Source organism: Chelonoidis abingdonii, chromosome 5 (genome assembly GCF_003597395.2).
Source record: "Chelonoidis abingdonii isolate Lonesome George chromosome 5, CheloAbing_2.0, whole genome shotgun sequence".
Lineage (NCBI taxonomy): Eukaryota > Metazoa > Chordata > Testudines > Testudinidae > Chelonoidis > Chelonoidis abingdonii.
Window position 1 is genome coordinate 83489940 of NC_133773.1, and position 23582 is coordinate 83513521.

Consider the following 23582-nt stretch of genomic DNA (forward strand, 5'->3'; position numbering starts at 1 on the left):
TGCTGCTGCCTGCAGGCACCACCCCGTAGCTCCCATTGACCATGGTTCCCCGTTTCCGGCCTATGGGAGCTGCGGAGTCAGTACTTGGGGCAGGGGCAGCATGTAGAGACCCATTGGCCACCCCTCCTCTTAGGAGCTGCTGTCGGACATGTCACCGCTTCCAGGAGCGACGTGGAGCCAGGGCAAGTACGGGGAGCCTACCATAGCCCTGCTGCACTGGCAGACTTTTAGCAGCCTAAAATCTCCCAGATTGGCTTCAGTAGCCTCTGGGAGATCAAGCCCGATCCTGAGAGACTGCTGGCCAAACTGGGAGGGTTGGCAACCCTAATGGGAAACAAGGATCCAGCAAAACTAGAGAAACACGAATATCTTGTTGGGGGAGGAGAATACACCTCCCCTACACATAGCAGACAGAGGGAGGGAGACAAATGTAAAATCAAAGGGCAACTGCACAGCAAGAGATCTCTATGCAGGGCCAGCTCCAGGCACAAGCGAACAAACAGGTGCTTGGGACGTCCAATGGGAAGGGGTGGCACATCTGGGTCTTTGGCAGCAATTCATTGGCGGGTCCCTCAGTCTGTCTTGGAGTGAAGGACTCACCGCCAAATTGCCACTGAGGAATGAAGCGGTGCAATTGAGCTGCCGCTAAAATGCTGCCGATCGTGGCTTCCCCTCCCCTCACCCCTTCATTGCTTGGGGCAACAAAAAAGCCTGAGCCGGCCCTGTCTCTATGCTCCCTTGCAAATCCATTCTGCTATCAACAGTAAGAGGCAAAAGCAGTCTCAGATGCTTTTGAGACAAAGCCTACTGAATGTTAAGCTACACAAGTAAAGCATTTTGGTCCTAACCAAAAAACCCAGCATACTATACCACAAACTATATTTTCATTTAGAACCTTCTTGAATATTAGAGCACAAAATATAAGACCAATACATACACTCTGTAAATAATTTGCTCTTTAGGTTTAATACAATAGATGTATTATGTATAATGACTGTTATGAAGGGAAACGCTGAAGAGAATCACAGTTGCAAATAGCAGTGAAGGGGAAAACATGATATCAAGTCAGTGCAGGACACACATTGCTATGGCAACAAAATATTTTCAAAAGAATATGAATGCAAAAAATCAAGAAATATTGAACACATTACAAAAGCCATATTACATGCAATGAAGTCTAGATTTTTTTGGCTATAAAAAGGACATTTTAATAATCTGGAAATGCTTTGAAACAAGAGGAGCCATTTAGAAAATAGTTAGAAAAATAGACTAAATTGTGTAAAGAATTCTGTCATTTTTGATGTTTTGTGAACACTAGGCAATCCAGTGGCGATACAATACACAACAGAACTGTAACATAAGGTGCTGTCCACAAAGAATTTCATTATGATTTTATGCAAATCATTTTTGTAGTTTGACAGCAGCATTGCAGCACAGCAGGAATGAAACACAGCGTACTGATAGTATTCAAACATATGTTATCAAACAAAGAATGGGAGACTAGCTATTTAAACTCCTTATGCTAGGGGAGAATGCTGACATCACACACTGGGCATTCAGTACCATACCCTGTGTGAATAGCTGTGACCTCTGACAGGTGAGTTGCAGGATCTCTTAGTCATCACAGGGCTACGAGGAGGTTTACCCATAACAAATATCTCTCTTTTTAAATCAGCCTGGAAAAACCATAAAAATTGTATAAGTTCATAGCTTAAGTACAAAGCCCCAGAGGGGATTTTTGCTGCTTTGTTTGTGCATTCAAATTGGACATGCTAATTCTTTAATTAAAAAGGCCCATGTGTTAAAATGCAAAGAACAAGCTGATCTGTTAGTCTAGCACACCTGTGCTGTTGCTATTGTATCACCTGCAGCATTGTTTAGTTGCTCTGGCTGTTACACTGACATTTACAGCTACAACTTGCAAGATTATTCACCCATGACCCTTTTTGGGATATGATCTAGCACTGCAAATTTAAATATTGAAGTGACTATTAATAATATAGAATACTCAAAAGCACACAGCAGAAGGGTTCATAGCGAACAGGGAAATACTAGCAACTGATATTATAGCCCTTTGACATTAAACTGAAAGCACTGCTGACATCTGACTTGCTTTCTGAGTGCATGTTTAAGGCAGTGGAGGATGATAAATAAAAGGATATAAATTAGGCTGGTGCCTATGTAAATTAGCTTTCAAAGCTAATTGTTTCATGGAAATCAAAACTTGTAAGAAAGGGGATGTGAAGAAAATGAGAATTATTTGTGAGGAAATGGTGAAGTGTAATATCCTAATTGGAAGTCTGGTCCTTTGGATTTTGTGAAGAGTTGTCATTGAAATGTTTGTACATCTACTCAGAGTGAACAATGGGCTCCTTTTACAAATTGGAAGAGTGAATAACAAAGAAATGCAAAAGAAGCCTTAGAGGGGGCCCAAGAAGGCAGAAAAAACGCCTTAAGATTCCCTTTGTGGGTTTCTTCTGATTTCTTCCTTCAGAAAACAAGGTTTTCTCCACCATGGAAGAGTCTCGGGTTTGTTTTCCAAGCCTTATGGATATCCAAGGATCTGCTGGAAATCTCGCACCAGGCCCGGCTCCCTTAAAGGGGGTTCCACAGTGTGACAGGTTCACTGCTACATACTGTGGATGTGGAGGATGTGTTGCATAATGTTCTCCTTGCCCCCAAGCCTGTCCATTGCTTGGGCCACATGCTCACTGCTCTAACATCCAGGACTAAGAAACATAGTGCTGCTTAGGAAACTGACCTGCCTCCCACTGTGCGGGCAAGGGGTGATCAGTTTGTCAAAAGACTTTTCCAAGTGTGGGTCAAGAGGGCATACACTACCTTTAAATACTGACATTCTCCCTGCAAGATATAAGGCTCTAAAAGAATGAAAACATTAAAGACTTAAAAATCAAAGAGTTAAAATAAATGTTCTAGTTTTGTATATTTTTAATTAGACTGGCATAGACTTGATTTGACTTTCCACTATCATCTCCCCAATGCTTTTATATCACACAGGGAAGATTTTCAAAGGACAGATAGGCACCCAACTCCCACGAAAAGTCAGTGGGAGTTGGAAATCTAAGACACAGAGGCCTCATCTTTCCCTTCTAGCAAGGTGCAGCACATGCTCAGTTATTACCAACCACATACTATGGCCACTACTACAATCCTCCCACTTCTCTTCAAAACCAACAAATGGCCTTTTTAGCATGCCCTCAAAGTAACCAAATCATGGCAATTTTTAGACCAGGGACAGGAGATTATTTCAGAGTCCCTGGGTCCTGAAGGAGTACATCCCAACCTGCAACTTCCTCTCTATTATAGGAAGGGGATCTTGCAACAGCATCTCTCCTTACTGCAGATACACTAGGTAGTGTATCACAGGGAGAGAGGTGGTCTCTTAGGTGAGAGAGATGAAGCTGTCAACAACATCTCTTTCTCAGTGGGGGAAAAATGGAACACCTTAAATCTTGTTTAAAATCAATCAGTGTTTTTATGGTGATTTTTCTCTTTTCTGTTTAAACCAAATGTAATGCTCATGAAATGAATGTCTCTGGAGCTTGACTCCTTCTTTGTACCCACTAAAGACCTAGAAAGCAAGTGACAATTTCAGACTTTTCTGCTATGCCCTGCCACAGTGCTTCAACCCTCATCTGGAAATGTGTCTTGTGAAGAGAAAGTTCCCCAATGGGTGATAAGTGTGATAGTGGTTATTGTAAAGTACACATCTGCCCCTTAGGAATTGGACTGAAACTACAAACTTCTTTAGCACAACATCTGGTAACTTTTCAGTAGCCTAATGACCTAGAGCCTGATTCATCTCCTATCGCTGTGATCAGCAACCACCCACTGAATTCAATGAGAGCTAGATCAAACCCCTAGTGTGGATTCAGACACATGATCTAGAGAGTAAAAGCTCCTACATCCTATACCTGAGCTATCCAGCTAATCTTTCCCTAAACTATCCAGTCCCTTCATGATAGTTTTTTCTTATTTGACATTGTTACTGAATCGGAAAAGGCACTACGCTGCTTATAACATTTGAGCTAGCTACATGCTTATGCTACGAATATTAGTAATTCAGAAATTATATTTAAAAATGTAACAAGATCAATCTCAGCCTTGTTCCTTCTATTTGTCAAACACACATGGAGACATGCAGCAATTCACAGTCAAGAAGTGCAGTTACCTTTAACTTTGGTGAGTTTATCTCCTGTCGGTATGACAGTTTGGAAAGGAGAGGAGGTGAATGGGGAACAGCAGACTGGGAAGATGTGGAGACAGACTGAGAGGGAGGTGCCTTGGCAGAGTGAAATGGAGGACTAGAAGGAAGATGAGAAGGAGAAGCAGAAGGCCCTTGTGTCCCAGAGGAAAGTGGGGCTGGCTTAAAACATTTAAGAGAGACAACAAGTAATCATGCTGTACAACCATCAGTGAAGAACAAAGTGTAGAGAGAGGAGTAACACACCACTAACAAGCAGAGACAGAGAGACCCCTAACTGCTGTACTCAGGCTGATATTACATTCATCACAAGTCAGTAAATCTAATATTCTGAGGAGAAATCACTCATAGTCTTACCATATTCTACTTACTTCCTACTACTATCCTATCTTTAGGCTCATTTATTTGAAAAAACACAAATATGGGATGGGAGTCAGTGTATCTCTTGTAATTTCATAACTGTATTCTTGGAGGCACCCTAATATGTCTTAGCCTTGATTTTGCAAGTGCTCAGCAATGAAAGTCGAGGGTGCTTAGCACCTCACCTAAGAGCTCAGTATCTTGAAGGATTGGGCCCTACATGAAATGAAGGTCTGTTAAAACTTCAAATGAAACCTGCCTTTAAATACATTATTTATAAGGGGCACACTGTTGAGTTAAATTAAGGCCAAATTTTAAATGTTATCAAAACAAACTTTTGCAAAACCTAATACTTTATGTTTTTCAGAAATACAATTAAAGCAGTTGTTCTTAGTTAAATATTCCCTCAAATATCCCTCTCATTGAAACAAAAAGAAATATCATTCTCTGTTACATGTACCCTTATTTTCTCCAGTTTTGCTTTCTCTGCTAGATAGCTGCCATCACAATCATTCTGACCTGAAAGGCAGAATATGTGATTTTTTTCACTGGCTCACTAGTGCTACCCTTTGAATTATTTGACAGAGTGGAAGCTCTCAAACATTGCAGAAATAAGACCCTGAACAAGACACTGCCTATAAAACAGAGCTCAGACTCAATCAACTAATTTTCATCGCGCAAGTCAAGAGAAATGCAAGGAAGTGAGAAAAGAGGATACACTGACAAAACTGAATTTTTAAAAAAAATCTTACAATTTTAATAATGTAAGTGTTATTAATATCTTAAGTAAATGAATGTGTTTGTTAACAGCTATAATTTTTATACTGGGAGTGTCCTTTGAAATAACCATAGTAGTTTCTTCTCAGGGTTACACTGTAATTTTTAAGCCATGAGAACAAGTTATGAGTACTGCAAAGTGTTACAATCTATCAGGGATCACCTATTACCCATATATCTGTTTTATAGATTGGTTTGAACCAGATTAACTGCTTGAACGGTCTGATTATTGAAACAAATTTTATATATATATAAAAAAACCCGGTTACTAAAACTTTGCTTAGAAGAAACATTAGAATTAATTTTATATAAATATCATGTCTTAATTCAGGGCCATCTTGCTGCATTTAGACATTGCCATTCATTAAGGGCACTACAGAGTTGTGCTGGTCCAGGGGGACCTGTGGGAGGGATCATGCCTTAGAAAGCACACATTTCATGGCCAAACTTATTCTGGGCCCTAGTTATTAGTCACATTCTTGTGACATGAACACACTATAAGTAGTTAGATGGCCAAATGACACATCTGAGAGGTGAATTGCCGAGTCTCTGTAGGCGATTCCTTCTCACGCTTTCAGGAGTGTGTAGATAGCCCTGCTTTTGGGAGCTCCCATTCTGTCAGATAATTCAAAGAATAGCACTAATGGGCCTGTGAAGAAAGCTGTGCATTCGGTCTTTCAGGTCAGAACTATTGTAATGGCAGCAGAGAAGGGAAGACTGGAAAACAAGGGCATCATGTAACCTAGAATGGTATTTCTTTCAGTTTCAGCAAGAGAGAGATTTGAGATGAGAGTGCCATTTTCTCTATTATTAAGAATATATATAATTTATGTAATAGAATACAACCCTAATTATAATACTGTATGTATATGTATAGATACACAAAAATATATTAGAAAAGACTAGACTAATTATACTGAGAGTGAACTGTATGAATGTAGAAGCTAACTCTTAAGAAATTAAAATACCTCTTTATTGATACTTGATGAACGGTGTCCATACGGTATCATAGGCTCGCTTTTAATTACTATTGGAGATTTTATTCTGTCATGTCTCAGTGTCTCCTCTATATACAGTCCTGGCATTTGTTCTGTTATATCAGGTGCACATCTGTAGAAATATGAATCTTGACATTTTGGCTGACCCTCTTGGATTATTGACAGGTGCTCCTCACAGATTTCCTCTTCCTGTTCATCAGTTGCTGCTAGCATTCTGGGTAGGGAGCCACATTTAGAAGGCTCAGAGACAGCAAAAGCAGTGCTCATGGTTCCATGTGCTTTTGTAGTATCTGATAAGCTTCTGGTTTCTTTAACAGTTGGAGATCCAATAATCTCTTTCAGATCTTTATATTTTCTTTCATTCATTTTGATACCATTTGTTATGGGCTTATGTGCTGTGTCCTGAAATTGGATTGTTGGAGGAAGTGATACAAAAGTACATGCAGGGAAGGGCTGAAGAAGAGATTCAGAAGACCTGAGAGAGGTCTTTGGTGACATAAATGGAATAAAATGATCATCCTTAACTTGGCAAGTGATATTAGCAGGGGACATTGGTATAGACTGGGATGCTGTTAATGCCAAAGAGTTGAGTTCCTCTAGATCACAATGAAAGCTGTCAGGAAAAGGTGGAGGAGTTGGGGCAGGCATGCTTGACGGTGGAAAACCAACAGTCAGTGACAACCATTCATTGGTGATAGCCTGGAGATTCCCTTTATTAGAATCTGGCCAAGGAGAGGAATGATATCTGGGAGGTGGGGATGATGCTTTGGAAGCCAACTTTAGAAATAAGGAAAAGCATAGGAATTAAAAATAAACAAACAAACAAAATTGACACTGGACTAAGATATGAGTAGCTTAAGAAAAAAAGTTATGTGCCATCTTCTGGATTATAGGATATTATTTCAGTGAGCACAAATGTCTGAAATCATTACTACATGAATCAGAATAGCTGAAAAGATATTTGAAAAGTGAAACTGTATCAGGTTCTGGCCTAGGGCTTAAATGTCAAACATCAAGACAGATCTGAGTCACGGAGTATGAAGGGAGCCTAAATTTGATCTGCTAGCATTATGTTATTTACTGCTCTATGCAAGTGAGCCTATCACAAGTTGTTATATAGTACACTCATGTCGGCTTTGATTTCCCCAAACCATTATTTTCAGAATAGTCATACTGTTAAAAGCATCTTGCTCACTGGGTTCCATTAAACACTAATATAAACAGAACAAAGCAAATAATCTCTAATTTTCCTAATGTTAAATGTTTGCTGTACCTTCTTGTGGTGATCTTAAAGAAACATCTTAAATACATTGCATACTTTTATTAAGGCATCAATAGCTACATAATGCACTTTTTATTTAAAATTGATGTAATTGTGAACAAATAAAATTACATATTTAGTTAAGGTACATACACTTAAATCTAATAGAATGTAGACAGTAAACAATCCTTTTTAAGATGGTGACAGCACAGTACATAGCAATATATTTTGAGTAGCATTACATAATATTGATTGAAGTATCCTTCTGGTAAAAGAAAAGTCCTTTTGTAAGAATGATAGACTGGTAAGTCATACATACACTGCATCTGTAGATATCCATTGCTTCAGTAAATACTGAAAATGTATTTTTTGTTACTAGTAATCCTCAAAATTAAACTGGCATGAAAAAATATTTTAATTTCCTTGTTAGAATAATCTAAACTCTAGACTGCACATCTCTTTAATTATCTGGCTACTTTAGATTTTAAATATTACTGTAAGAAAACAAAATAAGGCTTTATTACTTATACAGAGTTTGAACCGGAGAGTCATAGACTGGGGAGAAGAAAGCAAATTACTTACCTCCTACTGAAGTTTTCTCAAGTTAGATGGCTTTATTTTTGAGAAGTTAGATAATTCTTTGGTATAGGATTTCCTGATATCAAGTCCTCTTGCAAAATTTAATAGTTTTGAGTTCCTTTGTTTTTGACAATGAACAGATCCCACATAATGCAAAGACTATTGAATTATCTCTCCCTCCCCAAACAACTGGAAGAGCCTCTAGAGGCAGAAAATGATATAATGGGTAACATGTTATATACATGAATAGCAGGAAGAATAAGTAGATTCCTGAAGTGAAGCCACTGATCATGGTTGTCATAAACAGATAGTTAAGGGTTAATGTCTCTTTTACCTGTAAAGGGTTAAGAAGCTCAGTGAACCTGGCTGACACCTGACCAGAGGACCAATAGGGGGACAAGATACTTTCAAATCTTGGTGGAGGGAAGTCTTTGTTTGTGCTTTTTGTTTTGTTCGTTGTTCGCTCTCGGGAATGAGAGGGACAAGACGTACACCCAGGCTTTCCCAATCTTTCTGAATCAGTCTTTCATGTTTCAAAATAGTAAGTAATAGCTAGGCAAGGCGGATTAGTCTTATGTTTGTTTCTTAACTTGTAAATGTGTGTTTTTGCTGGAAGGAATTTTACCTCTGTTTGCTGTAACTTTGAATCTCAGGCTGGGGGTTGGGGGTTCCCTCTAGTCTATATGAATCTGAGTACCCTGTAAAGCATTTTCCATTCAGATTTTACAGAGATAATTTTTACCTTTTCTTTCTTTAATTAGAAGCTTTCTTTTTAAGAACCTGATTGACTTTTCCTTGTTTTAGAATCCAAGGGATTGACTCTGAACTCACCAGGGATTGGTGTGGGGAAAAGAGGGGGGTTGGTTAATTCCTCTTTGTTTTAAGATCCAAGGAGTTTGGATCGGTGTGAAGCCTCTCAAGGCAACCCAGGGGGGGGAAGTCTGGGGGGTAAAGGAGGGGGATGGTTAATTTCTCCTTATTTTAAGATCCAAGGAGTTTTGGATCTATGTTCCCCAAGGAAGGTTTTGCAGGAACAGACAGTGTGCCAGACACTAAATTCTGGCTGGTGGCAGTGTACCAGATTTAAGCTAGTAATTAAGCTTAAAAGTGTTCATGCAGGTCCCCACTTTTTGTGCTCTAAAGTTCAAAGTGGGGGAAAAACCTTTACAATGCTAAACCCTAGTACTAAGTTGGGAATGCTTAAGTTTACTAAAGCCTCTCCAGCTATTGTAAGAAAAGAAGACTTAAGACACTTTTTCCACACACGTAGCCTCTTCTGAATATACAGAAGAATTAATGGATGAGAAGTTGGCTTGAGTGATTTCAGTACCGTATTTTTTCTTCCATTTGTGTCAGTGCAGCAACTGCTGCAGAAATTCCCTCTATCACATAAAAGACCCTTGATTTTTTTTCTTAGAAAACAGATACTCACTGACATGCATGTGTGTAGACATCTGTTTTAGACTCTGTGGGCCTGATTCTTCACTTCGTTACAATTGTACAGAGAGGTAACTGACAGAATATACCCATGTTCTCACCCTACACACTATTGTAATAATTGTTGTACAAAGTAAGGTATCGTTTGAAAACTCACAATTTGCTCATCAATATTGTCCTGATAAAATGTGTGTGGTAACATTATATGTGAAGTTATAAGATTCTAGTGCAGGGGTTGGCAACCTTTCAGAAGTGGTATGCCGAGTCTTCATTTATTCACTCTGATTTAAGGTTTTGTGTAATACATTTTAATGTTTTTAGAAGGTCTCTTTCTCTAAGTCTATAATATATAACTAAACTATTGTTGTATGTAAAGTAAATAAGATTTTTAAAATGTTTAAGAAGCTTCATTTAAAATTAAATTAAAATGCAGAGGCCCCCAGACCAGTGGCCAGGACCTGGGCAGTGTGAGTGCCACTGAAAATCAGCTCGCGTGCCACCTTCGGCATGCATGCCATAGGTTGCCTATCCCTGTTCTACTGCATAGTGTTATTAACACAAGTCCAAACCGAGGCTGGCAAACATGTCTGTCTCAAACAACGGAATTTGTGCTCTCCTTCATTTGCATTTAAGCAGTAAACAGAGTCATCAAGCAGGAAGTAGGAGATAAAGGAAGCTCAAACAGGTGAGAAAAAAGCAGCAGGGAAACTTTCCACATAAACTGTTTGTCCCCTGGTACCCAGTTGGAAATGCTTTTCAAAAGGAGGACTAAAAATCTAAAAAGGAAGGGCAAACACCCCAAGGTACCCCACCTCTCTACTTGCCCATTGATTCTCTACACCTGACACACCAAAAGAAGACTTCATTGAATTCTGGGAGGAGTCCTGACCTAGAGGGTTTGGTCAGTAAGACTTCTGAAAGCATATGGTGAGAAACTTTGCTTGAATCTGATATGGTTTGTTAAGTTATGCACCAGTAGCATTTTGACTTTACTTTCTTGTAACCATTTCTGATTTTTGTGCCTCATTACTTGTACTCACTTAAAGTATCTCTCTTTGTAGTTAATAAACTTGTTTTATTGTTTTATCTAATCCAATGTGTTTAAATTGAAGTACCTGGGAAACTATATTTGGGTGGCAAATTGTGTGCATATTATTTCTATTAAAGTAATAATGGACTTTATATAAACCTGTATTATCCAGTTGATGTCTGGGCAGTACAGGGCATACATTGCTAGGGGATAATCTAAGACTGAGAGTCTGTTGGGGTCACCCTGCAGTATAACCAAGGCTAGTAAGAGCCATGGAGTGGCTGACTGGTTGCAGCACACACACAGATGTACTTGGGAGTGACCTGCATGCTGGAGGCTGTTTGTGAGCAGTCCAGGCTAGAGGCTACAGCAGAAAAGTACTGTAAAAGGTGCCCCAGGGTAGAGGGCAGGGTGACACAGTGCTCATCAGTCTGGACTGTACCCTGCTATGTCACAGTAACTGCATTGATATCACCATAAAACTGGTCTAATAGAGTGGAGAATAAGGCCTAGTGATCCTTATTGTTATATCAGAAACATCAAGTGCCTCTTTTCTGAAACTTAGCCATTTTTAATTCTCCATATCCTCAGAGATTTTGTCAAACCTGTCCATTGCTACCTCTCTCGTCAAACTCCTATGAAGTCATTAGGACAAAGAACATGTGGCATCTCTATGTGCCCTATTCCTTCTTGGTCAAGGAAAGATGCTTTATTGGAGCAGTCTCAGGGAAGATCTTCAGCTGGTGCAAATTGCCATAGTTCACTGGCACTTAGGGAGCTATGACATTTACATCAGCTGAGAATCTTCCCACTGCTATATTTATTTTTCTATCACAACAAAGATATTTTGAAATATCCAGCAACTAATATGAAGAAATATAGATCAGGGACAGACATTCTGTTTTCTTCTTCAAGCTCTGAGAGAGAGAGAGAGAGACCCTTCAATACATCCTCCAAACACCTTCTGATTCCAATCTCTTCCCCAAAAGTTGGTCTTTTCAACTTTGAAGTGAGGGAAGATGTAAACTATTTAAATATCAAAGAATTATTGGTGATTTTAACTTAAACGTGAGTCTCTCATGAACTTATGCTTTGAAACCACAGCCCAGCTCTCAATGGAATGATGAGAACCTTAGCAATGAGTTATGTGATAAAAACCTGGAAGTAGGGGGATGTGAAGATGGCTAACTACTATAAAACTTAAATTGCTGCTACTCCAACCCAAAACTTATTGGGTGGGGAAAATATAGCAGCTGGCATTCTTGTTGACACACATTTGAAGACCAAGAACTATCTCCCGATCAAGAAAATCTCACATTTGATTCTATTAGTGTTTATCCATAGGCACAAAATTCAAAGGTCAGGCTTGTCCATCAGGGACACATTTTGGTAGTAGTTGGAAATCTTTAGGGAAAGTTGGGAAGCTTCTCCTATTCTAACATTGTAACTTAGCACTAATCTATGAATAACTGTCAAAATATAGATAAAAAGGAGCAAGGTAATATATTAGTGACATCATGAAACAAAAATACACCAATAACTGAAGAAAGAGAGCTTATAAACTACACACACAAAAAGAACATACTCTAAAGAGATAAACAAGTAAGGAAAATGAACATTTGAAGGGTTTTTTTCCCTCCTTGATGTTCAAAAAAAGTTTTAGACTGATAACTCTCATTAACAGTAATTGAAACCCCATACAAAAATCTTCATGCTTCTGTTGCCTTTAAAGAGACTGTGTGCGAATCTTTGTGAGAAGTAGTAACATTTCAGCAACTAAATAACTGATCAAAGTCTGCTCATCATCAGAAAAGAACAGAACTTTCAATGGAAACCAACTTTTCTCCCATCAGCCAACATAATTTGTGATGGTTGCATAGATTGGAATGGGAGGGGAGTTCAAACACTTCTGAAATGTTTGAGAGTGTTCATGACTAGGTGTAAGAAGCTGTAAAGAAGCTTGGTTTCAGGTTACAGCTATGAAGATCTGAACCTGAACTGTATTGCAATGTGATGACATTTGCATCGTTATAGCTTAACCCAAGTGGTATCATGTTACAAAATCACCCCAGGGAGCCGGAACTATGACAAAAATCCATTTCTGGACGGTGGGTGGCAAAAAGGAGGCCAGTCACACAAAAAAGTTATTGGCTGACTCCTCCTTTTCCTTGCACCCAAGGATGGACAGGGACTGAAAGATCTTCTGGGCAGTGTCATTAAAAAAAGATGTTCATATTGCAACATAACAGTCCACTGAACATAACCCACAATGCTCAAATCTGTTCCAAGTTGCTAAACATGTTTTGTTCTGGTGGGATTGATTTGCTGCCCAAACTCTGCCTGGCCATTCTCTAGATAATGTAATGGGTAATGACTAGACTTGCGGAGTTTGGGATCTACGAAGGATATTTAAAACATCTTTGGAAATTAAGCCTTTTATGTCCTAGGTTTACACTTTGAATTTTATAGACTTAATGAAAACCAGGAAGAGGCTTAAATGCCATAGCGTATGCTAAAAAATTAAGTTGTACAATGAAAATTTGGCAATGCAATTCTATCTTCAGAAAAAGACTGAGTATTAAATATGATTTCTGTGGGTGGGATGCGTGAATTGTTAAAAATTTTATATTAAACTATTTATTGGTTATTTTACCAAAGATGTACAAGATTGTATTAACACACTCTAGGCATGATGGAAAAACAAATCGTCCTTACCTTCGTTGAACTTAAATGGTGTATTCTATCACTAGAATAGCTTTGGGGTATTGGAGGATCAGGGTAGTCACCAGCACCTTTTGATGCATTCTTTTTGATGACTTCTACATAGGAAACAGGGAAGATGCCTTGTCTGTTGGTTCCTGGTATTTTACCTTCATACCAGTTTTGATCAACTCGCTTAAGAAGAATTACTCTGTCTCCCTGTAATGCATTATCAAAATTAATTATCAGTGGACAAGTGATAACTTTATTTTCTGAATAGTTTATATTTTTATCTCAACATATCACAGTATTTTTCATGGGGGTCCTTTGTGGCCCTGGTCGGAGCCTTCAGAATCTTCCCCACTTTCCCATTAACTTCACATAATGCTATTGTTCCAGCAAGAGAGGGCCTGTGTTGGTCCATGAATGCCATTCCTATACCAGATACTAAACATCAATTGAGGTGCACTTTGCTCTGCTCAGTGGGCATCTGAGTTCTGAATTCAAGCTCAGAACTTAGATGCCTACATGGCAATACATTATTGTTCCATTAGACTACTGACCTGGCCCTTTCCTGCAGTCAGTAATTGTGACTGTTGTATTTAAATGTTTTGCTCATCACATTGTTTGGTTTTGTATTTTTCTTGAAAATCCAGTGAAGATTAAGAAAAAGGCCATACTGAAGTCCTTTTCTCCTTATTAAAATTTTATGGACTCCTGTTTGTTTTATGTAACATATATTTTATCATGTCTCCTGCGGGACAACTTTTTTTCAATCCCCACCCTCCTATCTCAAAGTCCTCTTAGTTTTATGTGATTTTGTTTCTGTTGTTGATTTGTGAGTACCATAAAAGCATCTCTGATTGAAGAAACAAAAACAAACAAGTGCCAGCTACTCTTTCATCAAAACCAGGCTATGAAGATAGCAACTCCTGTGAATATAAAATCCAGGACTTATAAACATGAATGTTTACAATAGTTAAACAGAAGTTCACATTATAATGCTCATGTTTAATATTCACATTAAGAAAATTAATCCTTCACTTCAGTCTTCCTGATTTTAGGGCATACTAAACATAGTATGGGCCTGATTCAGCAAGACTGAAGTAAATGGAAAGACTCCTAGCACCTTCAATGGGTGCTGGATCAGTCCCTGAATCACCATCAATAAGATCATGTCCTGGGCTCAGTCATGTCAGATGAAAAATAGATCAGTGTATTCCTTCCTACCAAACCATCTGGCATCAGCCTTTTTTCACCAGGAAAGTGTGATTGAGGCAGAATTGCCCTATAGATACAAATTTTTCTCTGTGTTACCAGTATAAAATCTTGTTTTGTTTGAATAGTCCTAATGGCAAATGTTTTCAAGCCTGCATACCTAACGTTAAGCATCTGGATAAACAACTGATTTGCAGAGATACTGAGCACTCTTCAGCTCCCAGTCACTTCTTGTGGGTTATGAATATCACTATCATTTATTTTGGATGCTAATCATGGCTTGTGGTAGCAAAATTTAAGAACCAAAGTTTGAAATTTTACATTTGCTTTACTAGCCAGTGTAGTAGGTTTTACATGGAAGATGTTTTAAAATCCATATTTCTGTAATCTTTGTTCTGTGTATGAATAATGCCCTTTCATCACCAGATCATCTGGGGATTAAACATCTTATGATAAAGATGTATCACTTGGTGAAATACATTAATATTTAATATCTTGCTATGCCTAATTTGGAATTATTCCATAAATATGGTTAGAGTTGTAGATTTATGTTAAAGAATACCTATTGTAAATTACAATATGTTGTTGAAACAGCACGAATTAGTATTACAATTAGAAAGAAAATATTGGCATTAAATCCAAGAAGAAATATTTCTTTAATTAGAAACTTGCACAAAATATCTTACAGCCATGATAGTAGATTCCAAACAGCACAAGTCTGTATTATAATAAAACCTCTTAAATAATACCCAAGTGTGTGACAATAATATGAGATTCAAACTTGGAATTATGGAAAAGTATTTATTTAATATATTGCTGTGACATTCAGATTCCAGACAACCCAAAGGGAGAAAGTGTCTGAACCCTAGAGAATAAGCAACTGAAGCGATTGCATACAATGTTATAGTGTATAATTAATTATATGTCAAGTAAGATCTTTTATGAAAGCATGTAATGTTCTGAACTTGATGACCATTAGGAGATATTTATACAGGTTATGTATATGTAGAACATTGTAACTATACCTAGGATGCAACTATAGCATCACTTCACAACGGGGGGTGGGGTGGGGTGAAGCCAGGAGGCAGGGAGGGGCACCTCTCAGGCTAATTGTTTACATGAAACTAACTCCAAGCACCTAGCATTGTACAAGTCAGGGAAAGACAATCGTAGTCTATTTAAATTAATGGGAAGACACTGAGGGCTTGGCTACACTGGCACTTCACAGCGCTGCAACTTTCTCGCTCAGGGGTGTGAAAAAACACCCCCGAGTGCAGCAAGATACAGCACTGTAAAGCACTAGTGTAAACAGTGCTGCAGTGCTGGGAGAATGGCTCCCAGCGCTGTAAGCTAATCCCCATGGGGAGGTGGAATACGTGCAGTGCTGGGAGAGCTCTCTCCCAGCGCTGGCGCTGCGACCACACTCACACTTCAAAGCGCTGCTGCTGGAGCATTCCCGCGGCAGCGCTGTGCACTTGCAAGTGTAGCCATACCCTGAAATTGAAAAAATCCCCAGCCTTGGAAAACTCAGGCCTTGTCAACACTACACTACAGGCTGACTTACAGCCACTGCAGTAATTACTGTGTTTTTTCCATGTGCACACTACCCTCTTTCTGTCAGTGGCACATGTCCTCACCAGGAGCACTTGCACTGACTTAAGAGGAGCAGTGTGGAGAGCATAGAGCCCTGGCTGCAGCCGGGCTCCAGTTGGGAGTTCTGCAGGAAGCCCACAGCCTGGGCTCTCAGCACTACTGGGGTTCACAGCTGGAACACCCTTCCATCATCCCCCATCCCTCACTTCCCCCTACCCCTGCCACACTCAATTTAAAAAGGAACCCTACCAACACTGAAACTGACACACTTGCTAATTTCACAGCTCTGGCTGTCAGCGGCTCTGACAGCCAACAAGCAATGCAAGTAACATAGTATCTATACAGACAGGGCATTGCAGGAACTATGTTGACCTAAGCCTTATGCCTCTCATAGAGGTGGATTTCCCAGGGCGATGTAGTGGGAGAAACATTGTAGTGTGTACGTTTACACAGAGTTTCCCTGCACTTTGTAACCATGAATTACCATAGTCTGAGAGAAAGGAGAAGTAAAAACAAACCCACCAACCCTGCAAATCCTGTTCAACAGTAAGGGGTTTGAAGTGAAAGCTATCCAGAAATGGAGGTCCAGCATCTAAATGGGGTGCTGTGATGAATCACTGGATCCTCTCTATAGCAGGGGTTATGCAGGGAAACATCACAGAGGCAATAGGTAACTTGTATTAGAAAATGGAATTTAGCTAACATAGAAGCGTAAAGCCTGAGATTGTGTCTTCCTGTTTATTTTCTGTGCAACTTGTATTCGTTTGTTCTCCCTTACTATTTAATCTTTGACTTTTCTATTGAATAAACTTTTTCTTTATTTTTACCCCAAGCAGGTCTCTGGTATGCAAACTGTGTGAAGTGTGTGCACAAAGTGAACTGATTGCTGGGGGCAGGTTTTACTCCTTCAGAGGTGTCAAACCAGAGAGGAAAAGTCTGAGTATCTTGTAGTTAAGAACTCAGGGAGACAGATCTGCGGGGACTTGGGATTGGAGGGGTTGCTGAGGTCATCCTGCAAAGAGTAAGTAGGCTGGTGCTAGCCAGGGTTGAGACCTATTTGTAGGCTGTCAGGGTTCTGAGTCATAGCAGAGTAGTATTAAGGAACCCAAAGTTATAAGGCAGACTGTGACAGAACTCCTTATTGGCTTGGGTAATCCACGATATGTCACAGGGGCTTCCAAAAATGTCCATAGACAAGCCATCAGAGTTTTAAAATCTCCTGTTATATACCCAAAACAGTGGGTGCACCTATAAAATTGCAGGCCCCACAATTGTGGTTGAGGAAAGAGGCAACTGAAAAATGTGTAGAGGGGTAATGTACATGCAACTTGGGCAATTAGGCACCCAATTACCTGATTTGTACATGCAACTTGATGTTTGCATGTGCAAATCAGGCAAGTACAACCTAATTACCTGTTTTGCATAACTCATTTACACCATTCACAAATGTAGAGATAGATACCTGGAGATATGAAGCAGAGAAGGTTAATTAAGTTCTCTGCAAATATCCCACTACTAGTATTTTGTTTGTGTGTAGCCCTTCTGTGATTTCAGAGTAGGTGAAATAATAGCATTTACATTCAAGTTTTTAAGTTTTATTTATAAACAGTTATTCAGTGTAGATGTTTTTCACTGAAGATAACTCTAGATGTTACCTTTCTCAATGATAGTTCCACATTTGTGTCTGCACTGAAATTATATTTGGCAATAGCTTCTCCAATCTCTCCAACTTGTGCTGGAGGAGGTGGCCTGGCAGGCTGTGCTTTTTCTGGGGGAGAAAGTTTCTGAAAGGAGAACATGAATTTTTTTTGCATTATTTCCATGTAATTTGTGCATCTATTTTAAAAACTAATCCCAGAAATAAAACAACAGACCAACCTCAACATAAGAAATTGGGAAAATTCCAACTCTTCCATAGTGCTCTCCCTCATACCAGTTTTGATCTATTTTCCTGAGGATATAGACAGTATCTCCTTTCTTAAAGGACAGTTCCCTGTAACAGATTTATTTTAGTCAGACATTTTCAGATTTGTGATTGAGCTGCTCTAATTGCTTCAGAAGTTCTAGTGCTGTTTACACATGTAATTTAACAACAATTATCTGAGGAAGGAGCATCATAGCCATACTGCATATCCCAGTGAGTAATATATAACGAAATAATTGTAAGTTGCAGATGGGCACAAGCAGCAATGTTTGGATTCAGAATCAGATCTGAATCTGAAACTTGGGGTATTTGGGTTTGGATTCTGGTTTTGGTCCACTGAAGAGATAGGCCTGATCTACATCATAGCCCCAAATACATGTGGATCTGCATGCAAGTTCGGTGTCTTCTGTCCCTCCTGTGTGGATGCTACTTCAGCTGCTGATCCATAGGTGGACAGGAGAGCCTTTTGTTGCTCCCTTTTATAAAAGCAGAAATGTTCACTACACTGCACTCCATGAATTACCCTACTCTACCCCAGCAAGTTGGCTCAGGGACCCTCCTACCCTGACCCACTCATCCCACTCTGCATGGTTCACTGGTGTAAAGGACAAGATTATGTTCTGTATAAACAAACATTCAATTTACTGTGCATGAAGATTCAGTCAACAGCTATCTTTGTATGAATTGCTAATACAGGTGCACATAACAGTCCTTTATATTTAGGTCAAAAGGGCATCAAAAGACATGATGAGAGGTCTATGTCATTGTTTAAATGTAAAAGTTATTGTCAGGGTAGTTTTTCAATAGCTTTTCATCTCAACTGTTTGTAATACTCTAAGAAATATGAAATTTTCCTTTCCCTATCAAATTTATCTTCTCTTCTTTAAATACAAGTTCAAATTCTATTTTCATTTACAACCACTTAACTCAATGAACTTCAGTGGAGTTATGTTACTATTAATGAGAGCAGAATTTGGTCCACTCTATTTTTTTTTTGTCCTGATTCTCACAGAATATACCCCTTTGAAATGGGTCTATGTTGAAAATCTTGGTCAAGATTTTAAAAGCTGGCTAGTGATTTTGGTTGGCTCAGTTTTTGGTGCCCAAATTGGCAAGTGCTTAGCACTTTCTGAGAATCAAGTCCCTTTAAAGTATCTCAAGTTGGACACCCCAAAATTCAGGTATCCAATATCACTAGTGACTTGAAAATCTTGGCCATTGTCTTCTCTCCTATATTATCCCTCTACTTTTCAAGCTCCACGTCCCCTAACCTACTCCACGCACACTTCCAGATGCCCTTAAGTTTAAAGGCCCAGAACATAATTTAGGTGACATAATGTTAGCCCCTCATTTATGAAAAAAATGGGATAAACACTGGGGATCTTATGAGACAACATGGATGATGGAATGTAGGTGCTCTTTTGGATCTTTTATAGTCTACAGCAAGGCTCAGCAACCTTTCAGAAGTGGTGTGCCGAGTCTTCATTTATTCACTCTAATTTAAGGTTTTGTGTGCCAGTAATAAATTTTAACATCTTTCTCTAAGTCTATAATATATAACTAAACTATTGTTATATGTAAAGTAAATAAGGTTTTTAAAATGTTTAAGAAGCTTCATTTAAAATTAAATTAAAATGCAGAGCCCCCTGGACTGGTGGCCAGGACTACAGGGTAAAAATGTGTGCTGAGGATGCAAAGCCACTCCCACATTTGAACAATTATTATTAGTGTTTCATCATTCAAAGATTTTAAATATGAAATGGCTTCTTACACAGCTTACTTATTTATGGGCTACTGCTTAGGCAGAGCAGAGTTCTGGGTAGCTTCTTGAGGCTGGTATCCCTCAACAGAAATGTACTGCTGACACTGTCACAGTCTTTGACCATTGGTTGAGACAGGTGTCTGAGACAAGTATTAAAAAGTTTGCCCTTGCATTCATACATACTCTTAACTAACAAAACGTTAATACTTACTTAGGGGTCTGAGCCTTAAAGTCATATACAGCTCGAGCTGGCAGCCTCTGAAAAGCAAAGTAATTAATACTTACATGTAATATTATCATATTATAAAAATAATGTTTAGCCTGTAAAAATACAAACCAAGATTTTCAAAGATGGGTGCCTAAAGGTTACACTTCTTTTAAATCCACATTCAAACACTTGCATGTGTGGGTTTATTTTCAAAAGCATGCAGTACCCTCTGAAGTAAATGGGAATTGCTGAGTGCTCAGGACTTTTGAAAAGAAAACCATTTATTTAGGTGCCTAAAAATAGATGTAAGAACTTAACATTAGGCAGACATTTTTAACATTTTACCTTTATATTTAAAGTTAGCAAAGTCAGCATACTTCTGCAATGTTCTACTTCTCTAATCTTTTTCCGTTAGAGTCATCTTGAGGATTGCTTATAACATTAGCAGTTACATAGTTTCAGACTGAAATGTGATTTTCAATTTGATTAGGAAGGAATAGCAGAACATTGTCCCTGCACTTGGAACGTGCCGTTTTTCCCATTAATTAGTTCACACTGTGGCAATTTCTTTAATGAAGAACACGAACTAGACTCCTCTCTACTTGAAGTTCTGGAACAGCCTTCTAAGGGGAGTAGTGGGGGCAAAAGACATATCTGGCTTTAAGACTAAGCTTGATAAGTTTATGGAAGGGATGGTATGATGGGATAGCTTAATTTTGGCAATTGATCTTTGATTATCAGCAGGTAAGTATGCCCAGTGGTCTGTGATGGGATGTTAGATGGGATGGGATCTGAGTTACTGCAGAGAATTCTTTCCTGAGTGCTGGCTGGTGAGTCTTGCCCACATGCTCAGGGTTTAGCTGATCGCCATATTTGGGTTGGGAAGGAATTTTCCTCCGGGGCAGATTGGCAGAGGCCCTGGAGGTTTTTTCGCCTTCCTCTGCAGCGTGGGGCATGGGTCACTTGCTGGTGGATTCTCTGCAGCTTGAGGTCTTCAAACCACAATCTGAAGACTTCAGTAACTCAGACACAGGGTAGGGGTTTGTTATAGAAGTGGATGGTTAGGATTCTGTGGCCTGCTTTGTGCAGGAGGTCAGACTAGATGATCATATTGGTCCCTTCTGACCCTAAAGTCTATGAGTCTATGAGTCTACTTCTCCCAATAGGAGTTACATAATAGTAGTCTTATGAAACCTAGGACCTAGTAGATCTGATCTCAAATCTCCTAGATAATAACATTATATGCTACCATTAAACCAGCAAATTGGCCCAAAGCAAAGGTTCTTAAGCTATGGTCCCATGACCATTCATTGCCTGAGGAGAACTGACTGACACTCTGTGACCAACTCACCTTGTTCTTGGCTACTAAATTACAATAAAAGGCAGTTTAAAATAAATTAAATACTTTCTTACTACTAGTCTCCCATGTCGTGAGAGGGAGAGAACATGGTCTGTCTCATTGTGAAGGACAGGGTAGTCAGTCTGTGAACTCATGAGTGAGGGGGAAGATGATACACAAGATAAATCTCTGTATAAATGTGGCTCTATGAAAAAGTTGAACCACCTCTGGTCTAAAGACATTGTTTAGTTTATGAGAATTTACCTGCCTCAATTGCAATGAGAGAAAAACCCTTGAAAAAAAGTTTGGAGAGGTTCTTGGTTCTAAAACTAGAAAAGTACTAAAATAAACTAAATAATACGTTCCACACATACATTCCAGGGTCTCCCATTCCTTCTACTATGCTGGCATTTCATGCTGCCTTTATGCTTTCTCTCTCTTTTGAAGGTTTTAATTTTTTTTTGTCTGAAGCATAAGCAATAGCATAAGCAATCACTATGTAATTAGAATAATCAATCAAAAAATTTTGCCATAGAAATTAGGGACAGTGCTGAAAGTACTCAAACAGACTCTTACATAGGAAAAAATAGAAGTGATTTTGGAGCAGAAATCTTCTTCCTGGCAGCCCTAAAAGCACCTGAGACAGTTACTCAGGATATTAGCCTGCACAGTCATTGGTTTTCATCAGAGCCTTCACAGTAGAACTGCCATTTTCCTCTAGATTATTGTCCCATCTGCCATCTCTCAGTCCTTTCTGACATAAAATATCAGCAGACCCCCTGCAGGAGTGTCCTGGTCTATTTAAACATCAGCAGAAAATACAATTTCATCTTAAGTACTAATCATTAAAGAAAGATAAATATGTTGTTCTTCATGCAACATTAAAAACAATTTCTATTATCCTCTCTTCAGGACTGGTTGTCTAAGTGCTCCTATGATCATCATTATTACAGTTTTTTAACATCACACAAAAAACTTTATCTTGTAAATGTTATTGGATTGTCTCATAAATGCTCTTTTGGCTTTGGATGCCGCTCAGTTATGCATTCCTGTTTAACTACCTCTCTGTCTGGAATTCCTCTTCTCTCCCGTGGAGTACCTCGACCCACATCAGTCAAAGCAGAAGAATAGCTCCCAGGAGACTCCTGGTCTACTGCAAATAAAATGTCATTGCATGAATCTTAAGTCGGAAGCAAGTTAATTCTGCGGTGCTGCTACATTTTATTTAAAGGGAAACTACACCTAGAAATGGAGTGCTTGGGTCTATTCATTCCCCTTTAACAGAAAAATTACATGACATTAATGATGATTAAAATATCCCTTTTAAAGGGAAAAAACAGACAATAAATCCCTACCACAAATGTTCATCTGACCCACAGTAGAGATGGAGTATAGCTCCTGCACTACCAACATAAACGAATACATCTTGGGTTCAAATACAGAAGGGTTCAAGAAACATGTCTGAGTGATAACAATGTAAACACATAATTACATGCATGGACGGTGTTTAAAGCATGCCACAATGAGAGAAAGCTTAACAAGATTTTTTTCTGCAATATGGATTTCCCTTTTACCTGAGGCATTCATTAAGTTGCACGTGGAAAATTAGAAGTCTGTTATTGTTATAAAATAACTTTTTATGTTAAGATACAGAGTATAAATCATTACTCACCAGTCTGAGTGGCATATTTGCTGTAAAGCACAGTTTGCTATTGTCATTATGTGCATATTTATTTTAATAAATTTTGAAAAAATAAAATAAAATGAAGAGTTCTTTAATGAAAGTCTTGCACTTAGTATGGTCCTGTGGGCTGCTTGTATGAAATTAAAACAAAGGGAATTATTTCAAGCCTATGGAAATTTTGGAGACTGAATGAACCATCTCCTCTTACTCATGAGAGTTCCGCTACTGTATTTTCCTAGTGCCACGTTGACATCTGCTAGTGAAGAGAACAATAATAATGTTTGCTTTTCTTTTTTCAGTTCACATGATCTGTTTCTACCCAGCCTCCCTCTCTGTCAAGTAGTACTACTGGGAACAAAGAACTGAAAGCATTTAATTCATCACTTTGGGGTCAAACTTCTTTGACTCTTACAGAAAAACCAGAGATCTCAATGCTCTCTGGTGTACTGCACTCTAAAAAGCATAGCTCTAAGGCAACTGATGTATA

General features: G+C 38.9%; 1 protein-coding gene across 9 annotated transcripts in view; it reads right to left on the reverse strand.

Moving 5' to 3' along the window:
• Nucleotides 1–23582, reverse strand: part of SORBS2 (sorbin and SH3 domain containing 2) — a 436274-nt gene that overhangs the window by 11364 nt on the left and 401328 nt on the right. For 5 of the 9 annotated variants that reach the window (XM_075066420.1, XM_075066418.1, XM_032800338.2 and 2 more), the window contains 5 exons: nucleotides 22473–22564; nucleotides 20076–20122; nucleotides 18057–18171; nucleotides 17834–17962; nucleotides 13383–13586 (listed from right to left, as the gene is read on the reverse strand). In XM_075066420.1, the coding sequence (XP_074922521.1) occupies nucleotides 13383–13586; nucleotides 17834–17962; nucleotides 18057–18171; nucleotides 20076–20122; nucleotides 22473–22564 (587 nt within the window). Of the gene's footprint in view, nucleotides 1–1568; nucleotides 1677–4192; nucleotides 4388–6330; nucleotides 7138–13382; nucleotides 13587–17833; nucleotides 17963–18056; nucleotides 18172–20075; nucleotides 20123–22472; nucleotides 22565–23582 lie in introns of all 9 variants that reach the window. The other 4 variants (XM_075066419.1, XM_075066421.1, XM_032800339.2 and 1 more) reach the window with 2 other exon arrangements.